Source organism: Bactrocera oleae, chromosome 2 (genome assembly GCF_042242935.1).
Source record: "Bactrocera oleae isolate idBacOlea1 chromosome 2, idBacOlea1, whole genome shotgun sequence".
NCBI classification, from domain to species: domain Eukaryota; kingdom Metazoa; phylum Arthropoda; class Insecta; order Diptera; family Tephritidae; genus Bactrocera; species Bactrocera oleae.
In genome coordinates, this window is record NC_091536.1 from 68,192,772 (window position 1) to 68,208,919 (window position 16,148).

At 31.8% G+C, this 16,148-nt stretch overlaps 1 protein-coding gene across 5 annotated transcripts in view; it reads left to right on the forward strand.

Moving 5' to 3' along the window:
* Window positions 1–399: 399 nt before the first annotated feature.
* The window catches only part of LOC106617316 (carboxylic ester hydrolase), a 33,341-nt gene continuing 17,592 nt past the window's right edge, over window positions 400–16,148 (forward strand). The window contains exons 1-2 of one of the 5 annotated variants that reach the window (XM_070105555.1): window positions 400–479; window positions 11,019–11,326. In XM_070105555.1, coding sequence (XP_069961656.1) covers window positions 11,177–11,326 — 150 coding nt within the window. In that variant the 5' untranslated portion in view covers window positions 400–479; window positions 11,019–11,176. Of the gene's footprint in view, window positions 570–589; window positions 808–840; window positions 1,246–11,018; window positions 11,327–16,148 lie in introns of those variants that run through there. The other 4 variants (XM_070105552.1, XM_070105554.1, XM_070105553.1 and 1 more) reach the window with 4 other exon arrangements.

A 16,148-nucleotide genomic window follows, 5' to 3' on the forward strand; every position in this document is an offset into this window, starting at 1 on the left:
GCGTTTATGGTATGCGGTAAAAACAAGTTAAAGACCAATAACTAAATTTACAGTTTTTCAACATAATTTAATTTTTTACAATTTTAAGTTCATTTTTATTCGCACTTTAGATATTTTTCATAAAAAAGCATTTTTATGCGCTTCTTGGACGCTTATTACGGAAATTATTATTATTTTTGCAGCATTTCGGTTACATACTCAACAATATGTATTAGGTCCTATATGACTATATACATATGTATATGTACATAGAAGCATAAAAACATGCATATATATATAGCAAAAATACATATGTATGTATGTATGTACCTATGCGTATGCACGTTTTGTTTATATTAATTTTATTTAAATATTTCGTTGACCGCGAGCGGGCGCACACTTGTCAATTTGCGCTTCGATCGCGCGGCCAGACGCTATTAACAACAATTTGACGCATAAATGAGCAGCCCACAGCCTCAGTTGAACGGTGACTGCCAAAGGTAAAGCACATACAGCTACGATCAAGCGGCGAAACGCAACGCTGAAAAATATCTGTGTAAATGCAAAACGTAAGCGCCAAAACGTGATTCGTACGTAAAACACAAAAATAACAAAAAAAAAAACCATTGTGAAAAAATAAAAATTTAAAAAAAATCAACGGAAATTAATGCAGGAAGCAAAATATTAAGAAGCGAACAGCGGTGCGTGCGTTTGTGAGTGAGCCAGCGAATTTACGAATCTCCGATTTTACGCGAAGAAAGCAAATGAAATGCGCTCGCGACGCTTGCGAAGAACGACGTCGTAGTAAAAGTGTTGACCAGCGCGCAAGTAGGCGGAATTACTGAAATTATTTTGCTTGTTATTATTGTTGGTGTGACTGCGAAAAACGAAAGACTCGCGCAGCAAACTTGAACTTCGGCAAAAACAAAAAAAAAATCAAAAAAATATTAAAAAGAAAGATAAAAAAGAAATAAGTCGGCGCGGGCGCTCAAATATGTGTTAAGCGCACACAAGGCCACAAACAAGCATCTCGGGAATCGACGCTTGCACATGCGCATGTTGCTTATCAGTGCCGTGCATTGCTCATTCATTTTGCTGGCGCTTTTATTTCTGTTTTGCGCTAGTCGTTATTTACCGTTTTGTTTAACTTCCTTGCACTTTTACCGCCACAAGCAAGTGTAAACGCATTTGTATTGCATAATGGAGAGCAGACTTGCTTGTTGTGACGTTTGTGGGTCAAAATAACAACATTTTGTACCAGAAAATGTAAACCAATATTTATACAAGTGTCTTAACGGTGCGCTAAATAAACTGGCATTGTCATTGAAAAGCGATTTTTTGGACCGTTATGATTTCTAAAAAACGCAGAGGCGGTTTCTGCCAACGCACTTCAACTGTTTGAAAAATTACTACAAAAAAAAAAAACACAGAAAATTCGCAATATTTTAATCTACATTGGGTGCATTTTTATACTCTCGCAACCTGTTGCTATAGAGTATAATAGTTTTGTTCAACTAACGGTTGTTTGTATCACCTAAAACTAATCGAGTTAGATATAGGGTTATATATATATAAATGATCAGGATGAAGAGACGAGTTGAAATCCGGGTGACTGTCTGTCCGTCCGTTATTGAGATATCTTTATGAAACTTGGTAGACATGTTTCTTGGTACCGTAAGATGGTTGGTATTGCAGATGGTAATCGGACCACTGCCACGCCCACAAAACGCCATTAATCAAAAACAAATAACTTGCCATAACTAAGCTCCGCAATAAGATACAAGACTGTTATTTGGTACACAGGATCACATTAGGGAAGGGCATCTTCAGTTAAAACTTTTTTTTAAAAGTGGGCGTTGTCCCGCCTCTAATAGGTTTAATGTGCATATATCCTAAGCCGCTTATGCTATAATAACAAAATTCACTAGAAGCAAATGTTTTTAGCACTTCTATTGACGGTGTGAAAATAGTTGAAATCGGATGGCAACTCCGCCCACTCCCCATATAACGGTACTGTTAAAAACTACTAAAAGCGCGATAAATCAAGCACTAAACACGCAAGAGACATTAAATTTTATCTCTGAGATGGTATAAGATGACTTTATAGGAACCGCGTTCAAAATTAGACAGTGGGCGTGGCACAGCCCACTTTTAGGTGAAAACCCATATCTTGAGATCTGCTTAACCGATTTCAACCAAATTACGTAACATTCTTTTCATATTTCTATCTTATAGTGCGAAAATGGGCGAAATCGGACTACAACCACGCCTTCTTCCCATATAACACCATTTTAAATTCCATCTGATTCTTTTACTTTCCAGTATGCAAATCAGGCAACAATGACTGTATCGCGATAAAACTTTGCGTGAACAATGCGATTAAAGTATGCCACCTTGTGGCCAAATTGTCTAAATCGAACCAAAACTGTTACAGCCCCTAAGTACTAAATATGTGGACCCCAGTGCCTATAGTTGACCTTCTACCGAAAATATCAGTCAATCCACAAAGAAATCTCAAACGAGTATACCATTTGACTTTGCGAGAGTATAAAATGTTCGGTTACATCCGAACTTAGCCCTTCCTTACTTGTTTAAAAATGATTTTTATGCATTTTTTATTTAATTCGAAAACGGGTTTCATTTACTTTAACATTTTGTTTTAACTATTTTTTAAGTATATGAACTAGATTGAGGTTCACATTATTGTCAATTATATGAAGCTCAGCATTAATAATAATACTTTTTTTTCAATACACATTTTCAAGATTTTAGAATTTTTTCTTAGTAAAAAAAACGCTATTTAGTGATACCACAAAAAATTTTAAGAATTTTTGAACACAACAAACAATTTTGTAAATAAAACCAGATGCTATGTTTTTGAAATATTTTGCCTGTTAACTAGTGTACTTTAGTTATGCGCCTTATGAAAGTGCAAAATAGCTTAGAAAAACTCGATATTAAGCAGGCAAAGATAGTAAAAAATATTGCTTAGTTGTCAGAATGTCATACCAATTATTAAAGTTTGTAACGGTAAATGGAAATAAATTAAAACACACTATTTTAAATCGGTACGTGCTGCTTTTCTTGATTGGTTTCTCGTGGCAAAACCTAAGAAATTGGTCTCAATAACACCGAAAATCAATAAATATTGTGCTTCGATAATATCCAATAATATCAGCATTCATGACATCCACTAGAACTTTTTATCGGTTTCATTTCTGATTACGACAACTCTTAAACTCCACAATAATGCTGTTTATATAATCAACTTCTTGAATAGTGGCTAAATATAATTTATGGTTGGATTTTTTTTCAAAGCTTCTTTAACCTTCGGTTCTCATCAATACATAATTTTTTACGGCATAGTTTATATGAAAGTAGAAACAATGTAGTAGCAATTTATAGAATAGGCTCCATTAGCTTGTCGACTCTTACAATCAATTTATAATTATAAAATATGCAAAACTAATCTTATTTATACGGAAATAATTAGCAATTTAATGGTCATCATTTGATTGACTATCTAAACATTAGTCCTATATGTTTTCGAAAGCGCGAAGCACCACACTTAGAAAAGTTGTAAATAATTAATAAATTAATAAAAAGTTAATTTAAAAAAATAACAAAAAAAGTTAATTGAGACATCAGTATGTCTTACACATTTCTTGAAGCCAAACTAAGTTTTACATTTAAATTTCAGTCTTACAACTATAAAGTTTTATTTCGGTTCTATAAGAGCTATTAAAAAATTAATATTAAAATCATTAAAAATCAGCAATGCTCAAATGACTTACGGCATGGCAATCCCCTTTACTGCTGTTGACATTGGCCTTGCCAAACTAATATGATTTGCCCAAAATGGAATTCAGCTAAAAAATAATTTATTTATAAATAGCTACATCGTTGGCGTTTATAATATATGCCAGATTAAGAATGTTGAAAAGAAATTTATTTATTATTTACAAAAGAAAGGAAGTTCATATTTGTGAAGACAAAATATTGTCAACTTAATTTCTTTTTTTGCTTTTTACGATTTTTTATTATTCTGCCAATTGAGTTATATGTGTGAAATTTGTATTTTTTGAAAATCCCACCCTGTCGTAACCTTTTGAATATTTCCTGCAACTTTCTAGTTTGCTTTCAAGCGATGACTTCTGCCTTCGATATTCTTACCAAATCGTCGCTTTTTTTGCTTTATGATTTCATATACGTTGAACATATACATACGGGATTTAATTTTTTGATATCTTGATTGATATTGGATAGGCCGGACGACAGAAACACTTGTTTTTATATACCTGATAACAAATATTCATATCATAGTTTAATCTGTACAGTATCATTCTATTGGTAAGAGTATAATACTTGTATTGTGCTAGCTAATTTTATACTTAAAACGAGATAAATGTGGCTGTACACATATGTATGTTTATCAAAATGATCAGGAATTGATTTTAAAATATCTCACTATTCGTCTGTATGTCCGTCGAAATAAGACTATGCTCTTTATAGCCCCAAGATACTCAATATACAAAGGACCTCCGTGCCTTTGACTGATGTTATACCGAAAATATTGGTCAATTTGCGAGATATCTCAACAAAATATCCTGATTATAATACAATCTGCTTCGAAAACTAGATAAAAATCGATTGAGTAGTAATGTTTTTCATACTTTTGATAGACGTCAGCGTGAAAATATTTTCTTGAGCATTTTTTGATTTAAGGCCAAAAGTCCTTCCCTTAGCTCTATAATGATATCCGTACGACTGGTTGATTAAATAGGTCTAGTTAAAAGAAATATTAAATTTTGCATTGAATTAAAAATTATAGAATCCCATTTATGGCAGGTCAAGTATGCAATGTTATGTTCAATAACTGGTTTTTTCAAACAGTTTCATAATGTTGACAAAAAACTGGGACAGTCGAATTTCGCAAGCTTCTCTGCAGGCGAATTTTTCACTGGAGTAACTCCTAATAACTTGGTGCCATGACCGGCTGGGCAATTGCTTCCTTCAGATAGTGCATTTGTTGACAGTATAGTTCCAAATAATGAGCTCATAGTAGATAAAATTCTTCGTGACTGTCAATATTGGCTTGACCACCGTTTTTGCTTCTGAAATGCATCGATTTTGTGACGATTCACAGATGAAAATTCGGTGCATGAGATTTTTTGCGCTAACTCGTGTGGCACCTATACATTGAGTTTTTTTTTTTGTAACTAGCCTTAGCTTAGCTGTTATAAACTTTCAAAAATCTGTTGGGTTCAAAAGGTGAAATTCTTATAATATCAACGTCTATTAAAAGAATTTGAAATAAAAATTGTGTTTGCTAATTTGGCTTAAATAAACCGAAATATTCCTCACTATGCGCTCCACCCACACCTTAACAAATTGAGCTTATTATGAAAGCTTTTAAATGATAAATCACTTATTTACCTATTAAAAGTTTTTTTTTTTAATTTTGTTTACTTTTTTTATTTTTTTAAGACCAAATCGAAAATACGTGCATAAAAACAAAAAATACATATAAATCTTATTTAAATATTTCTGTTTATAACTGTTAACTGCTCACGACCGCTGGCCATACCCAAACGAAATATAACTGTTACATAATTAGCGATTTTGCTCTTTTATTTAAAAACAAAATTTGCACTTTGAAGCGTTTACCAGTGGCCGTTATGCGCACATGCGAATGAGATCATACAAAAGTGTCGAGACACTTCCCTTTTATGTGGCAGTTGATGATGATGCGCCTGTCATTTATGAATTTATAAGCTTTCGCATTTCAACTGATTTCTACGCGCTCCAATGAGCAAATTTCTTCATAATTTTTTTTTTCCGTTCAATTTTTTTTGTTTTATTACATCATTGTAACTATTTATGCCAAGCTTAATAAATTTTAATTTTTAATTATTTGTGGAAGATATTTGTTTATGTTTCTTGTTATACATATCATTATATATTTATATTATATATACATATAATAAATATATACCGATTTTGATACCACTTTAGAATATAACTGCCCTACAAACTGATCGATTAAAATCCAGTTGTTGTCTGGAAACCTTTTTTATTTGAAGAAATGTATTCACTAAATTAGCCAAGAATTATTGGATGAGGCAATGGTATTATCTCTGAAGTAATTGTTCGGTTCCGACCACTATCACATATAGCTGCCATACAAAATACCCGATCAAAATGAAGTTTTTATACGTAACCTTTTGTATATATCGGTGCAGCCGAAGTTAAAATTTTTTTTTGGTTTTTGATTTGTAATTTTTTTTTGAGCTACCGTAGACTTTAATGGATTGTGAAAAATTAATTTTTGATGTGTTTTTATTTTTATAGTTTTTTTTCCTTATTATACAATTTTTATAAATTACATATATTTATATACATATAGTATATGTTATAGTACAATATACATATCTCGATATATAAATTTATTTTAAGTTTATAAAGTACCGTTAACATTACACAATTCTTGCCCATTGAGAGTCATCAGTTTCGCTTCACTTACTGCATTTCTGTCATTTCATTAATGGAATGAGTAATGCAATAACGGTAGTCGTTCGATGTAGTGAAATGAACAATCGAGTTCGTTGCTAAACTCTTTAATTTTCTCTTACGAAAACCAATTGCACTGAGGCAATTGCACTCAGAAAGGGTTACACAGCTAAAGCGTCTTACCAAATTTTTGAGGAACATAGTTAAAAAGTAAAAAGTGATTTTGTTTGTAATCAAAATCACAAATTCACCGCAATCAATTAAAATAATATCTCAAGTGCATATCCACCTGCATACGTCTGTATATGTATGTATGTCTGTATAAGTGAGTTTGTGTACTTGGTGGCCAACTTTATCCAGCTTTAGTCGCCTTCCCCATGAACTCTAACGCCATTGCGGCGTCACAGTGCAACATTGAAGCTGGTTTGCAAACGAGATTTTTCACGCTACACAATAACGTTGAAAAAAAAACATTACTAAATGCCTGTGATAACAAAAACATACAAGAAATAACAACAAAAAGCAACAACTAGCTTGCAACAACACAATCGATAAGAAAGATGACGAAAGCAACGTGAAAGAAGAATTGGAAAGAAAAGAAACACACAAAAATCCGGCAGATCCGTTTGAACGCATACATACATATATTCATACATATATATATTATCTATATATGTAAGAGTATGTGTGAGATTTTGTTTTAAACAGTGTAATCGATTGTGTTGTAAGAGTTGCTCGGTGGGCGTGCGCACCAGCCGCAAAGTATCCGAACCGAAGCATAAGCGAAATGCTCTGAGTAGCCACAACGAGCTTGACTGGTGTCCAACAGCGCTTTCGTTGAAAGTGCAAACATTTCCAATGGCAGTGTTAACCGAATTCTCATTTACCGATCGATTCATCTGTTGCTCTGGTGTCGCTTTCATCTAAACAATCGATAATTGAAAAGCTGTGCGGCAAGGGGTAGGAAAGAAACAAGTTGATATGTTAATATACTCGTACATATGTATATGTGAATGTGTATATATGCATGTAAGTTTTCGGTATATAAGAGCATATACTTTTGTATATACATACATATATATATATTCATGACTGCGAATAAAGGAAGTGGGTTATTGGTTTATTGGCGCTACATGAAAACACAATGCGACAGTCCTTAACGTTATGAGAAAAGTAAACGAGTAAGGAAATGTTAATTTCGACCGCAGCCAAATATTATATACTCTCGTTATTTGTAGTGTAATATATATATAATACCCGATATATTTACCATAAAGTCTACTTGAATAAGAAAAATTAGTAGATTTACAATAACTACTGGAAGAAGATAACGACAGACATCGCTCAGTTTTGGTGCAGCATAATTTAGTGCTAGTCGAAATACGTTCATATAACGTCAAAAGTCAAACATTATTTTCTTGTATGTGTGGGAAAAGCACCAAACTAATTTAAGCCTTTCAACACCATTTTATAAAAGCACCGATAAATACTGAGGCCTTCATATTCGGTATCATGTATGTATCTCAATTCACGCTTCTTAATCGTTGTTATTAATGTCATTTCGCATGATTTTTGAACTTCTATATTATATGTCGTTAAAAGCCGATCTAGATATTGAATATATATATTTGATATATATGAGTATGATGATATTGTGTTACATACACCTCATCCAAAATGTTTCGAATAAATATATCATCTCAGACTTTCGCCATTTGGTTGTAGTAGTATAAAAATACCTTTATCTTGATTTTGATCGGTCAGTTTGTATGACAGCTTTATGCTATATATAGTAGTCCGATCTATTTATCTTGGACAGGAAACCATGCCGAATTTGAAGATATCTCGTCGAATGAAAAAGCTTTCAAGCACTTGATTCCGATCGTTCAGTCTATATGGAAGCTATAAGATATACTGAACCGATATTGGCGGTTCTCACAAATGAGTAGCGTCTTGGCAAGAATAGGATGTGTGCAAAATTTCTGGTCGTTATCTCAAAAACTGAGGGACTATGTAACAATGTAATTAATTTAATTCGGAATATAATCTCCGAAAAAATTGCTTAGATCGGATCACTATGCCATATAACTATCATATAAACTGTACGATCAGAGCAAAGCGCCTGCATGGAAAAAAATTTTACTTTTTATTGTCGATTCACGAAATTAGATCTGAATCAAGTTATTGTAAGGAACCTTTGTATCTGTGAGGAGTATTAAAGCTTTGGTGCAACCGAAGTTAACGTTTTTTCTTGTTTAAATACACACTTTGTAGAGTCTCTGACGTTTTATTTGGGTGTTACAAACTTCATGGCAAACTTAATATACCCCCCCAGGGTATAAGTATTTTCAGAGCTATGAATCTTTCATTGGTTATTATAAACGAGTTCGTGTCAGAAGTCTTTTGTTCCAGCATGTACGGATGCACTGAAAGTCTGATGAAGTTAACAATGTAGATAACTTAAATTATGTGGACAAGTACCTTAGACTTAGTTTTTTCAAGAATATCTTGTTGATTATTTTGCGAAGATGTTTTAATACGCTGTAGTTGTCACTTGAGGGCCGTTGCAAAATGTTGAACTGGTTAAATTCGCATTCAATTAAACAAAAAACGCATTAAAACGCAATGAGCGAGCAATTCCAGTTAGCGAAAGTGACACGTGTAATTTTCAGGCCTAAACCTTATTAACAAATTAAGCAGAACATCGGCAATATGTGCATATGAAATGTATGTATGTATGTACAGCCACATTGATTCAAGTTTTTGAGTGAATTACTTCTACCGCGCTGTGAAAAGAAGGTCGCGAATTTTTTATTTACTTGTAGCGAAAATCTTCATAAATTAAAATTACAACAATGTTTCTACACTAAGGTTAATGGATTATATGGGTTTCCTGCCTAAAATCGTAAAAGCAAACATCATACATTATATACACACAAACGTATGTAAAAATATATGTTTTTATGCGTTGTAACCTTACGCGGGGAAGCTCTTGAAACCTTCAATTACTTTGTTTATTACGCGATAACACTTTGAACATTGAGACCAACTGGTGCTCTTAATTAATAAGCGCTGGTAATTAACGGTAAATAATTCTAAATATTTGGCAACCGCCGAAGGTAGCAGTGGCCCATTCGAAACGCAGCCATGGAAATCTTAATACTACGAAAACAATTATAAAATTTATTTTTCGGCAGGCAAAGTAAAACTCTTATGTGGCTAAAAAAATTAAACTAATTTGATATAACCACAGATTATAAAAATACTAAAAGCTCGATAATAAACAAAACAAACATTTTTTGTAATTAAGTATTCATACTTATTAAATCATAAATTCCAAAATGTTTGCTTCAAGTTGGTGAAATCATAAGTCATTGTATGACAACTTTCAAGCTTTATAGTAGACTGAATTAATTTTTCATTTGAAAAAATTTTTTTGGAAGTTGCCAAATGTTTAAAAAATGTACGTCAACATTTTTAATATTATAAAGTGTTGCCACTGGCTTAAAAGTTGAAATTCTATATAATTAAAAAGGTTATTGTACTTTTAATGAACTATTAGTTGAAAAGAACTAAATGAGAGAAGATAAGCTATTGGAATTATTTTTAAGAAAGGTTGTCAACTCTTGAATATTTTTCGATCAATTTTGCAATATGAATATTTTTTAATCACATTAAAAGATGCCCAACCTGAATGATTTTTTTATTTTAACCAAAAAAAATTTTGGAAACAAATAAGAATTTTATGAACATCTTATAAAAAAAATGTTTTATCGAATCATGTCAGAAAAAGATAACCACTTTACATTTGTACAATCAATTTATTTGTAAGATTTTTTTTATAAAATTTTTTGTGCCATGAATAATATTGTTGGTCACTCTGATTGGATTAGTTCCAAAACAAACAATAAAAATGTCTTCTTAGCTGTATTTGTTAAAAACTTTGTACAACAATTTCTTAAATTTTGTCAAAATGGCAATCACTTTTCAGTGCTTTTGTAAAAATAACAATTTTTATTTTATTGAAATATTTGTATTGCAACTCATATGACAACTCTATAAAAAATGTTTGAAATATAGTTACAATTAACTTCGGTGCAAAACTAAAACTATTAGTGATGTTATATGGCAAAATACATATATAAAATCCGTCACATCGAAAAAATTACTCCAATATAAGAAACCTTTTCATCAGACAATTAATTGAAAATACATAATTATCTAAAAAAAATCGATCCATAATAAGGTATATCTATTTAAACTCTGTTTCATTCAAAATATATTAAAAATAATTTAAATATATCTTAATTAAAATATAATAGTAATTAGATACAATGTCTAAATTAACTGTTAATATCAACAGTAAATAATATAAGGGCAGCGGTAATTGTGATTTTTCGTGGCAATGTTAAAAAATACTTGAAATACTCACCACTAAAATGTCTAGAGCGTTTGCTGTATAAAATATTTGCTAAATCAGCTCACTAAATTTGTTCACATTTCTATCTAGTCTGAATTTTAAAATTTAGTTTGACAAACATTAAAAATAAAAGTGCCGGCTTTTACAAAACTGTGTCTGTGACACGAAAATCAAAACATATTGTACATATACAAGTATATAAACATTAAAGAAGATTTAAAGTGAAAGTGAAATAGTTAAAACAACCAGAAACCAAAATACAAAGAAATGGCGCGTAAACGTCTACTGACCTTATTACCGTTAATACTGTTGGCACTGTGTAACATGTTGGTGCGTGAGTCCTCATCGCTTGCCATTGCACCATCGACATTTGGAACAGCCATCGCCAGGGCTGGCAAACTATCGAACACACTTAAGGTGAGTTAACTGTTATATTATTAAACAAACATAAACATACCGACAAAGATAGGTAAATATTCAATTTTTTATATTTTAGTTCAATTTTAATGCAAACTCAAACGAAAAGCTTTTGAGGAATGACAAGAAAAGCGCATTAACAGCTATTTTTAATTCAAATATTTATTTAATATATATACTTGCATTAGTCAACATCCTGAAAGATTTGCTCATATTTTTTGAACTTTATTATTCGACCCGAAAGCTGGAGTCAACGAACTTTGCTAAATTTTGAGAATTAATTCAATATTGCTCTTGTATCTGTTATGTCTACATTGGTGGTTTTTTCTTCGCTATATGTGGTCGCGCTATCACCAAGAAAACTTTCGAACATAATAGCTTAGGAAAGAATACTTAGATGATTATTTTAAAGGTTTCAAGGTAATCCCTGAAATAAATAGACTCTACTGTCGAAAGCTATCCACATGAATAAATACACCTGAGTCTATGGAACAGATTTGTGATTTTAAGAGTTATCTATTTCAGAATGTGAACCCAAGTCATTTGATCTTCGTTTGAATAATGAAAGTTACATTTTCAATAGATAAATCTCTGAAACGATTTAAAATATTTGAGTACAATATAATTATGTTAAAAAAGTCCAATAATACACTAATAGCTCGTAAATCATTACACTGATTAATTAAATCACTGAAATAACAGTTTTGAAATTTAAATAAAATATGGTCGTTTTAGAATATAAGCCAGTAAAATGATCGAAATCGATTCGGAAATATGGTTATTATTGACTCAAGAGTCTAATTTAATTAATCTGAGATCAATGAAGGGCCCATAAAAATGTGTTTCCACGCTCATTATGAATTATGTAATTCACTGTTTGAATGCAATGCTATTGCAATTTACTCTATATGCAAGGTTCAATAGCTAAAAAAGCATTTATAATTTTACATTAAAATCCATAATACCGATAATCCAAATCCAAATATGCATTTTTACTTTCAATTCCTTCCGATTGCATATTTTTTTAACCATTTTAACAATTTAATTATGGAATTTATGCCTGTTACCCTACTTTTAATACGACTGTTTCTATGTTTGGTTTAAACACTTATTTTAAATAGATGTTCGACAAAAAGTCAGAAAATAATTATTTATTTGGTAATAACGATGGTAATTTGAACAAGCCACTTGTCATTTGATATTTGTCAATGTTAATTTTGATTGAGTGAATAACGTTATTCGGTTTTCGTGTGAACACACTGTCACGCTGATGTGATAAAGTAGTGTTTGCTAATAGATTCAGATAAACGTCTAAGGTATACCTGCTAACGATGAACAATTAAGTGACTATATTACAAACGTTGTTGTTAAACAACGTTAACGCAATGATTATGAATCGTTAGTTGCCCGAGGGCAATTGAATATAAAAATTTGACGCTCGCTCAATAATATACGCACATAAATTTATATATAAATTATATAATATATTGAGAAAAGTAACGAAAATAAAAACTGAAATACTTGCAAAATAAGAGGGTACCTAGGTCGCCTAGGCTAAATGATTGAGTGACAGCAGACGTTTGTTTACAAATTGAGAGTTGTTTTGTCACTTTCATGCATGAGTTATAGTATTTTCATTGCGCTTGAATGACTTGGGGTCGTTAAAATATAATACCATAAAGACTTTACTTTTCTATATTTTTCTATGCTCAACAAATACTAAAAAATAACCATTTGCAAAGCTAATTGATTTATTAAGTTTATTGAGAAATTGGCAGAACTATGCGAAATCAGTTATCATTAGATTAGCAATGTGGAATTCATTGTCGACTGTTGAACTACATGCGAAGTAAAGATCTTACTAAAAGTTATTCTAAGAGCAGTAGATAAACGAGTATATTGGTATAATCAGAGGATGTTATTAGGGGAGGAGAGAAAAGAAATATGGGTATCTTAAGAAGATATTGAAGATCTTTAGAATTTTATTATATGTATATATTATTCCTAGGGTTCTTAGAGTTTGGGAATGTGATATGAAAGCAAATATGAAATAAATTATCCGACTCAAGTTGTCGAACTCGTGTCGCTCATATGAACCTAATGGTCGAAACCAAAATAGAATTTGCCGATAATGAGACACAAAAGAATCCTTGTGTCTTATATATTTTTTTGAGTAACCTGTTTTGCTTTTTTAATATGAAGACTATTTTACATAAATATTATAAAAAAAATTATATATAATTTGCTTTAACAGCAAAAATTCTCTAAAAAATTAGAGTGAACACTATTTACCCACTTTTTTTTAACCCCTTGATTGAATTTAGAAAAATTGTATAACTGTATTTTTGTACTCTTTCAACATGTTGCTACAGCGTATAAGAGTTTTGTTCACCTTACGGTTGTTTGTATCATCTAAAAATAATCCAGTTAGATATAGAGTTATGTATATATAAATTATCATGATGATGAAACAAATTGAAATCCAGGTCTGTCTGTCCGTCCGTCCGTCTGTCTGTCAAGCTGTAACTTGAGTAAAAATTTAGATATCGTAATGAAACTGCACATGTTCCTTGACAAAAAAGTGAAAACGAGTTCATAGATGTCATTAAAACGAAAATCTATAAGTAATGGGCGTTGGCCCCGCGCTCTTGGAAATTTAATGTACATATCTCTATCGACACTGTAAAAATGGATGATAAACCCACCTATTCCCCGTATAACGGATCAGTTTAGAACTACTAAAACCCGCATAAATCAAGAAGTTAATACGCCATTAAATTTTACACCCGAGATGGTACAAGTGGGCTTTATGAGAGCCGAGGTCAAAATAAAATGATGCGCATGGCACCGACCACATTTAGGCGAAAACCCATATCTCAGGACCTACTCGACCGATATCGACCAAATGTGGTATGTGATACTATCTTGACATTTCTATGTTTCAGTGCGAAAATAGGCAAAAATCGGACTACAACCAGCCTGTTTCCTATGTAACACCATTTAAAGTTCCATCTGATTCTTTCCCTTAAAGTAGGCCACCTTATCATCAAAAATTGTCAAAATCGGACTACAACTGTTCAAGCCATTCGATATCGAATATGTGAACGCCAGATCTTACTAACAGCGAAGATTTTATCGAAAATATCGATCAATCTGTAAGATACGTTATTGAAATTTGGAGCAAATCCTTTCTTAATGCGAATAACGAATATATGTAAAATTGGCAATTGCAAGAGTATAAAAATTTCGGCTACACCCGAACTTAGAACTTCCTTACTTGTTTTATAATAAAAGAGTGTTGAAAAGTCGTTACATGTTATTAAATTATCCTAGTCAATAACTATTCAGTATAATTAAAGTGAACATGAACCTACTAAATAACTATTCCCTAGAACTAATCAAGTGATCATCAAATAAATTGCATAGAATTTGGATTCATTCATCAAATTCTTATCACGATGAACTTATTTGGCGTGTAAAGTTAACCAAGGTTGGATAATTAAAACAAACAAAAACTGCTGCGTTACACTTGAACGCATCATTTACAACATTAAACACAGTTCATAAAGTGCAACGCATATGAGTATACCATACATATATGTATGCAATGTCTGTGCATAATTAATAAAACTTTTGAAGCTGATTTATAGTTGATGCAAATAAATAAACCTTTAATAGGAATGCCTCAGAGTAAATTAAAAAACATGTATAACTTTGTTTACTTATTGATACGAAAAATAGATCTCAGAATTGAAAGCAACATATGCAACAAAACTCTGTACACGTACAGTATTGCCTTTTTCAATTCAGTATTTTGTACCGTGTTTATGGAGACATAAATTTGTGGAACTTACAGGCAAATATTACATGAAGTTGTATTTAAGCGTTATAAATATATAGATGTTCTTATCTTAATTTGCCCGTTACTTTCCAAGTGGCATATACAAATAGATACGCTTTTTAACCTCGTTGCTTAGGCAATAATTTGCGCTGAACATCAGGGTTAAATTCAAAATGTTAAAAAATTTTAAAGTGATATTATTACTTAAGTTCGATGTCATGATTTTAGCCATAGGCTCAAGTTATTTAATACACTTCGTGTCTTTGACATGTAAATTTCAATGTAATTTGATTTCAAAAAAAACTTGCGACGAAACCTTATAAGAAATACAATAGTAGTTTTAAAACTTTTTTAAAATTCAATAGAATTTAATGGATAATTGTACCTCATACAAACAATTAAGATCTACATACTAGCATTCATTTGAGTGGATATAAAGCATATATGTAGGTGTCTTTCCAGTGAAGCAAAATGCAGCCCATACTATCAAAATACTGCCTCCAAAGCCTCGCTTGTAGCAGGACCGTGGTACCTGAGGCAAACCTCTCCAATTATTTTAGCAATGATCTGAGCTGTCCAAATGGAATTTTTTTTCGTCACTAAAGGCTATATTCTGCCACTCTTCGGCCCAGAATTGATATTTATGTGCAAATTGCAAACGTACTATAATGTGCCTTTCCAAGAGCTTCGGTTTAGTTACCATGGACATGTGTTTGATAAACTTATTTTCATGTATAATTTGAACAATTCTATTTCTCGTTATTTGCCGTCTTAACTTGGTCCATATTTGACCGCTTCTCATCGAAGCCGCTACTGCTAGTCGTCGAAACATCCGTTTGCACCGATCATCAATGTTGGTTTTCCGCTGCGCTACGTTGCACTATCCCATAGTTAGCGGGTTTTTTTTAGAAATTTTGACATACAAGTACAGTTCGATATCGCTTTAGTCTAGATGTAATCTCGGAAAAGCTTTCATGCATT